This window comes from Beta vulgaris, chromosome 9, assembly GCF_026745355.1.
Source record: "Beta vulgaris subsp. vulgaris cultivar EL10 chromosome 9, EL10.2, whole genome shotgun sequence".
Classification (NCBI taxonomy): Eukaryota; Viridiplantae; Streptophyta; class Magnoliopsida; order Caryophyllales; family Amaranthaceae; genus Beta; species Beta vulgaris.
Window position 1 is genome coordinate 21,928,206 of NC_079210.1, and position 8,335 is coordinate 21,936,540.

Below are 8,335 nucleotides of genomic sequence, written 5' to 3' on the forward strand. Positions count from 1 at the left end.
GAAAGTACTAGGAGCATTTGTCAAACCAAATGGCATCACACGCCACTCATACAAACCACTCTTAGTTTTAAAAGCTGTTTTCCATTCATCACCCTCCTTGATTCTAATCTGATGATAACCACTTCTCAAGTCTATCTTCGAAAATATAGTGGAACCATATGTAATTCATTAAGAAAATCATCAAGTCTAGGTATTGGATACCTATACTTAACTGTAATGTTGTTAATGGCGCTGCAATCTACACACATTCTCATTGAACCATCCTTCTTTGGAACCAAAATAACAGGCACAACACATGGACTAAGACTCTCTTGCACGAATCCTTTAGCTAACAATTCACTAACTTATTTTTGCAACTCATTAGCTTCTTCAGGATTACATCTATAAGCTGGCTTGTTAGGTAATGTTGCTCCAGGAATCAAGTCAATTTGGTGTTCAATTCCTCTACTAGGGGGTAAACCAGAAGGAAGGTCATTAGGAAATACATCACCAAACTCCATCACTAATGGCTTAACCATTTCGTGCACTTCATTAAAGATTTCATCATTTTCATCCAATAACAACAACAAATACATAACCTTCCCCTTCTCTACAGCTTTATCTAATTGAGGTTTTGACAAGAATTAAGGTTTTTTTTGTTTGTGTTTTAGGTGGTTTTGTTTTTGGTTTAGAAACATTCGGCCATGGCTTACTAGGACTAAGCACAATTTTCTTCTTATTATGCATGAAAGTGTAAATATTAGTCCTACCATTATGCATAGTTTCTTTATCAGATTGCCAAGGTCTCCCTAATAGTACATGACATGCATCCATAGGTAAAACATCACAAAGAACTTCATCCTTATAAGAATCACCAAAAGAAAAGCTAATTAAAGCTTGCTTTGTTACCTCTTCACAATTCCCATCATTAAGCCAATGAAGCTTATAAGGTTTTGGATGTTGGAAAGTAGGATGATTGAGCTTGTTCACCATAGAAGATGAGGCGACATTGGTGCAGCTCCCTCCATCAATGATCATCGAGCATATCTTCCCTCCAATCAAGCACTTTGTTTGAAAAATTTGATCCCTTTGTGATGGAATCAATTCAGCTTCTTTAGTATGAAGAATTCTTCTTAAAACAAGGCTTAAATGTTCACCTTGAGTCACTTCTCCAACCTCTAACTCTTCTTCATTTTCGGCCTCCTCTTCAAGTTCATCTTCATTGTCTCCTTCATGTTCAAGTGATTCTTCAATGTTTTTAATGTCAAGTAGAGTCATTACCCTTTTGTTTGGGCATTGAGCTTGATAATGACCATAACCATGACACTTAAAACACTTCACATCAGATTTCTTTGAGGATGTTTCAACCACTTTCTTCCCTTTATCTAACACCTTTGAACTATCCCCTTTTGGAGTGTAAGGAGATGTATATGGTTGCTTCACATTCGAACCTCCCTTAGTATAGGAAGTTCCTCTCACAAATGTCTTCTTCTTCTTTTCCTTTAGATGTTTCTCCACTTTTAAGGCAAGCTTGAAGAGTTCATCTAAGGTAGAATAAGGTTGCAATTCCACCTTCATTCGAATGTCTTTATCTAATCCTCCTAAGAAACGTGACATAGTTTGCTCCTCCCTCTCTTGAACATCTAGTTTGATCATCAATTTCTCAAACTCATGAATATAATATTCAACCCCTTTATGATCTTGAGCTAAATCAGAAAGTTGGTTATACAAATCAAGAGTATAAGTGGAAGGTAAAAACTTCTCTTTCATCTTCTTCTTAAGTTTTATCCAACTCTTGATTATAGGCTTATGCTTCCCAGTTCTAGCTAATACAACATTCTCCCACCAAGGGGATGCATACCCCTTTAGCTTAGCTACAACAACCTTGAAAGCTTTAGCATCATCATACTCCTTAAGTTCAAAAATTCTATCACACCTTGAAACCCACTCCAAATAAACATCTGGATTGAGGTTTCCATCAAACTCAGGAATTTCTAACTTAATGTCCCTAAAATCATCAACTTTTCGTGGCCTTCTCCTAGTCTTGGAAGTCTCAGAGACAACTTCCTCACTACTATCATAAGCCACACCTTCATCCTCCACATTTCTCTCCTCATTTGTCCTCTTAACCCCACATCTCTCAGAACTGTCATCATGTTAGCCATTTGTTCTGATAAGGTAGCTATTTGATTTTCTACCCCAACCAACCTTGCTTCATTCATGTTCATACCTCTCCTAAACTGATTTTCTTCACCTCCACTCATGATTAATACAACCACAATGAATTAAAGCTAGGAAGAAAGAAAAGAAGTGTGTTTGGGCTTAGAATAGGTTCGGTTTTAGGGGGGATTGTGTTTGGGTTTAAGGAGTGTTTTTAGGAGGTTTATGGGATGAATTGAATGCTCTTAATCAACCTTAGGCTCTGATACCAAATGATGCATAAAGATTTAGTACACAAGAGCATTCGAATTAAGAAAGAACAAAGATAAGAACAATGTATCAAACCGGTTCGATTAACTCGAACAACCACCTCTTTCCACAAGCCAAAGTACCACCAATCAAGACTAAACTATAACAATGAGCTTCTAGTTTGAGTCTACATTGAGTTTCAATCACCAAATCAACGTTTAGATGACCAAAATAGCAAAGGTTTGAGAATTGGTCAAAACTGACCTAAAGATACACTATGCACACAACTTAGTATATTTGTCATAAAAGTTTTAATTTCAACTGGAATGGTCTAATTCCAAAAGGATTACAAATTTAACATATATGACTACAACATGTCCAAAAATCAGCTCATTTGGACGCTATTTTCTATGCCAACTAGGACAATAAACTAAGAGAAACAAATATTACAACTGTTACAGCACACCTCCTACAAAATAGCTAAGCTACCCTATTGGAAGTTGATATTTAGAAAAACAACCAATGGGATATTAAAACACATTTCCTAAACAAAATATCCTCAAAAGCTTAAAGCATTTGCAGAAGAAATGATAATTGCCCAAAAGCTTCAAAGGGAAGGCTGCTGCTGGGACGTTGGAAGGCTGGCAGTTTGCTTTCCTTGCCATGAAGCTCTCTTCTTTCATTTGTTGTTGCTTCTTAGCCCATGTGAAGTTCACATGGCTCTTCTAATCATCCATGAGATCATCAATAAGCTTGAGGTGGCTTGGAATTTCAGAAAATACACCCCCTTAAGTCTTAACAAAATCGGATACAAGAAGATTAAGCTAGCTTAGCTTTAAACATGATTAGCTTAACTAATACACCTAATTAGGCTAGTTAATCACCTACTAAACTTGATTATCAATACTTAATGATGATTAAGGTATCATTAGTACTAATTAATCTTGCTTAAAAGGAGATTAGAGATTAACCTAATTAAGATGCTTAAGAAGAGTTTTAGGGAAAATCGAGCTAGTTAAGCTTATGAATTGTACTTCCTTCACCATCTTCTCCTTGTGATCATTTTGAATAAGAAGACCTTGGTTCAAGCTAGATGCTCCTGCATCAGGCAGTGCAAGGGTAGGGGCGGAGGCAGTGTAGGGAGGGCAGGGGGTTTGCAGTGAGGGGTGCAAGGGGGCAGGGATAGTGTAGGGGGTGTAGGGGTAGGGGGTGTGCAGTGCAGGGGGCAGGGGGTGTGCAGTGCAGGGGTAGGGGCAGGGGCAATGCAGGGGGCGGGGTGTGCAGGGGGCAGGGGTGTGCAGGGGGCAGTGTAGTGGGGGGGGGGTGTAGTGCAGGGGTGCAGGGGGAGGGCAGTGGGGGGGGGGAGGGTTTCTTTATCTTCTTTCACGAATCAGAACCCTTTCTAGTTGGGGACTGCATGATTGAACTACCCTGTGTTGACCCTTAAGTTTTGAAGATGACCTAACCACAAAAGACATAGTATATTTTATTTATGTTGTTGCAAGGTAATTCATGCTCGATCTAAGAGAATACTTGATTGAAGATTAAAGCGGAGAATTAATCAAGATCGAAGTAAAGATGTTCGAGTGAAGAATCAAGCATGGAATGAAGATTAGAATACATTAGGGTATTTATTATCTTCTGTTAAGGTTGAGTAAAAGCTTAATTAAGTTCGTGGTGAATTCTCAAAGGAACTTGGTTCGTTCCCATGAAAGGAACAGACCTGCTGACATATAGGAACAAGGTTAGGGAACAAGACTTAAAACTATTTAGGAACTCTAAGTTCTAATTTGTGCGCCTAATAATATGTGCCCAATATAGTTGTTAGAGTTTTTAGGGTGTTTTGACTAAGATCCATATTTTAGGAATTAGTTTAAGTTTGTTAGGAAAAGATTTTAAAAAGATTTTCTGATTTTAATTAACTGATTTTCAAATCTTATCTTTTTATTTTTATCTTTTATATTTTATTTAAAAGATTTGTTTTCAAAAATTATTTTTCGGTTTTTAAATGTTTCGGTTTTTAAATATAAAATGTTTTTGTTTTATAAAAGATTTTAAAAAATATTTTCCAAAACTAGCTAAAGTAATTATTTATTTTATTCCTAAAACTAATTACACGCCTAAAGATTACTGCTACACGTTTTTGTAGTTAGTGGATTTAGTGGCTTAGTTAATTATCCTCCAAGTATTTAATTAATTAAATAGTTAATTATTCTCCAATTTGAAAACCACGTATATTGTTACTGCTTCTATGAAGTGAAGTAGTGGATTAGTGGATGTTTACTGACATGGAATATTAATTTAATTTAATTAATTAATTAAAATCATGGAGACATGTGATAATGGTTAATTAGTGGAGAACATGTCTTGTCTTAATTGTCTATAAATAGGCGCCTAATTCATTTGAACAAATTGTGTCTGACTTAGTTAATTTGTCTTAAGTTATCTAAAGTGTCAGTGCCTTTCCTTAAGAGAATTCATACTTACATTAATCGAGTTTATTACTCTTCCATTGTTTTACAAAGTGTATTTTTGAGAAAAGGGTTTGAGTGAACTCTTGTAAGTGTGAGAAAGCTTTGAGTGAAGCAAGAGAAAGAGAGAGAAAGAGAAAGGAAACTTCGAGTGAAGTTTGAGAGAAAACGTCAGTGCTTGGGAACTTGAGTTGAGTGACTTAAGTTGAGAATCGAGAGAAAAGTAATAGGTTGTAATCAGAGTTGTTTTGGCCTATTATAGTGGAAAGTTGTTTAAAATCCCTTGTGGTCGAGGTTGTTTCTTCCTACTAGGCCTAGGAAGTTTTTCCTCGTAAAATCTCTCGTGTTCCCATTGTTTGTTCCCAAGTTTACTTTTAATTCCGCAAAAAGTTAGCTTATTCTCTCACTATAATTCACCCCCCTCTTATAGTGCTCATATTATACAACAATTGGTATCAGAGCGGGAACTCTAATATTCAGGAAACCCTGTTGAGTTCAAGATCTTGAAAAATATGAATACTAGAGAGAAACTGGAAGAAGGGTACTCTACGCAGAGGCCACCAATGTTCAATGGTAATTTTACACTTACTGGAAGAACAGAATGGAGATCTTTATCAAAGCCGACAATTACCAGGTATGGAGAGTCATAGAGGTAGGTGATTTTGAAGTCACTACCACTAATGACAAGAATGAGGTAATTCCTAAATCTATATCTGATTTTGATAAAGCTGATTTCGAAAAGATGGAAATTAATGCTCTTGCTATAAAACTGCTTCATTGTGGTCTTGGACCTCATGAACACAATCGTGTCATGGGATGAAAACCGCAAAACAAATTTGGGATCTTCTTGAAGTCACTCATGAAGGTACGAGTGAAGTTAAGAGATCAAAAATAGATCTTTTGATGAACCAATATGAACTTTTTCAAATGAAATCAAAAGAGTCTATCCAAGACATGTTTACACGCTTTACTAATATTATTAATGAGCTAACATCTCTTGGAAAGTGATTACATCTGAGGAACAGGTACGAAAGGTCCTAAGGAGCCTTCCTAGGGATCGTGGATGGCTAAGGTAACTGCCTTACAGGAAACTAAGGACTTTACTAAGTTCAATTGGAACAACTTGCTGGTTCCCTATGACTCATGAGTTGCAATTGGACAATGAGAATGGAGACATGTCCAAGCAAAATCGATTGCCTTAAAAGCTGATGAAAGTGAAGACTCAGAAACGATGAAGAAGAATCCGCTCTCATGGTCCGAAAATTCAAAAGAATGTTTAGGAACATGAAGAATGGAGATTACAAAGGTAAGAATAAGAAATATTCTAACAAACTTGTTTGTCATAAGTGTGGCAGTTCTGAGCACTTCATCAAGGATTGTCCCCAATGGGAACAAGAAAAAGGCAAAGGAAGGGAACAAAGCAGAGATAGGAACAAGGAATACAAAATCCTATACTCGATCTGACATGAAGAAAGCTATGGTTGCTGCATGGGGAGACTCTGACTCGAAGAAGAAGATGATCCTCAACCAAATGAGGAGACTGCAAACTTCTGTCTTATGGCTCTTGACAATTCCGAATCTGATGAAGAGATTGAATCTCTTGAGGCAAGTCTAGACACCATCAAAACTCGTCTTAATTCTTTAAGTAAAGAAAATTATTTGAGTTTATTGTTGACGCTGTAAATGATTGCAAAGATGGACATTAAACTAAAACAATGTCAACATGCTTTAAGTTGCAAAGGAACATACCTCTTGGCTTAAAAGTGTTCGAATTGATATTGAGAAAAGATTTTTCGATTGTTTGACAAAAATCTTAAATTAAAAGAGGATTTCGAAAATCTTAAAAATGAGAACTACTTGTTAAGCCTTGAGTTATCACAATAAAAGAGTTTGTTCCTGAAGTAAGTTCATTTGACATTAAGTCAGTTCCCTTGCAAAGTTTCAAATCTGAAATAAACGAATTGAAAAATCATGTTTCATTTTTGGAAATTGAAAATAATGAACTTGTAGGGGAACTGCACCAAATGAGAAATGAAAAAAAATGCTACCTATTCCAAACTGGATTAAGAACCCTCAAACAAAACGAACGAAGGTCTTGGTTTTAATCACAAAAAGAAATTTGAAAAACCTAAAAAGAGAGTTGATTTACCAAGTGATAAAGTTTGTATGTTTTGTGGGAACACTGGTCATTTTAGGAACTCTTGTCCTAAAAGACTTGGTCGCATTAATGAGAACTTGGAAACAAGTAGAGTAATTTGGAAAAAGAAATCTATTGTTCCTGAAGGAAAGGAACCCAAGAAAGATTGGGTTCCTAACTCTAACAATTAGTTTTCTTGCAGGTTGGAGTGAGGGGGAACAACACATGGTACCTAGACAGTGGTTGTTCTAAGCATATGACTGGAGATAAATCAAGATTTCTCTCACTCTCAGCCTATAATGGTGGAAGTGTGACTTTTGGTGACAACAAGAAAGGTAACATAGTTGCCATGGGCAAAGTTGGTAAGTCATCGTCACATTCCATAGATAATGTTTTCCTAGTTGATGGATTAAAGCATAACTTGTTAAGTATTTCCCAATTCTGTGATAAGGGAACTGTGTGAAGTTTAATAGTGAAAAATGTTTAATTGTCAACAATAGCACAAAGGATATCATTTTGGAAGGAACAAGGAAAGGGAACACATATGTTGTGGATCTCAACCTTGTTCCCAAAAACAATTCACTGCCTTAGTGTTATTGATGATGATTCATTTTATGGCACAAGCGTCTAGGTCATGCTAGCTTTTCCTTGCTTGACAAACTCGTTCTAAAGAACTAGTTTTAGGTTTACCCTCATCTAAGTTTCATTTAGATCATGTTTGTGATGCATGCGTAAAAGGTAAGCATGTTAGGTCCTCTTTCAAGTCCAAGAATGTGGTAAGTACCACAAGACCTTTAGAGTTAATTCATATGGATTTATGTGGACCTATGAGGATACAAAGTAGGAGTGGAAAGAAATATGTTTTGGTAATTGTAGATGACTTCTCTAGATTTACTTGGGTTATTTTTCTTTCTAGCAAGGACGAGACTTATGATGAGTTCCTTGTCTTTGCAAAGAAAGTTCAAAATTTGAGTGGTCATAAATCTACACCTTAGATCCGACCATGGAAAATTTGAAAATTTAAGTTCGATGACTTTAGCAGAGACAATGGTTAGATCACAATTTCTCGCCCCTAGAACACCTCAACAAAATGGTGTTGTTGAAAGGAAGAATAGAACACTAGAAGAAATGGCTAGGACTATGTTGATAGCTAGTGGTCTTCCTAAAACTTTTGGGCAGAAGCTGTGAATACTGCTTGTCATATTATAAATCGCCATGGTAAGACCTTTATTAAATAAAACCTATGAGCTGTATTTTGGTAAAAAGCCCAATATTACATATTTCAGAACATTTGGATGTAAATGTTTTGTTCATAATAATGGGAAACAAAATATTGGAA

The 8,335-nt window shown here is 36.2% G+C and overlaps 1 protein-coding gene across 1 annotated transcript; it reads right to left on the bottom strand.

Annotated features, from left to right (window-relative positions):
• Positions 1–344: 344 nt before the first annotated feature.
• LOC130590177 (uncharacterized) lies at positions 345–2,243 on the bottom strand. The gene is made up of 4 exons (XM_057392201.1): positions 2,188–2,243; positions 1,939–2,125; positions 804–1,890; positions 345–526 (listed from the first exon to the last, which is right to left on the bottom strand). The coding sequence occupies exons 1-4, from the start codon at positions 2,241–2,243 to the stop codon at positions 345–347; spliced, it is 1,512 nt and encodes a 503-aa protein (XP_057248184.1).
• Between the last annotated feature and the right edge of the window lie 6,092 nt (positions 2,244–8,335).

Coding starts and splice junctions, on each gene's coding strand:
- LOC130590177 (XM_057392201.1), bottom strand. CDS start 2,243: ATGAGTGGAGGTGAAGAAAATCAGTTTAGGAGAGGTATGAACATGAAT. Junction 2,126..2,187: donor ATGAACATGAATGAAGCAAG/GTTGGTTGGGGT, acceptor ACATGATGACAG/TTCTGAGAGATGTGGGGTTA. Junction 1,891..1,938: donor ATGGAAACCTCAATCCAGAT/GTTTATTTGGAG, acceptor TTTGAACTTAAG/GAGTATGATGATGCTAAAGC.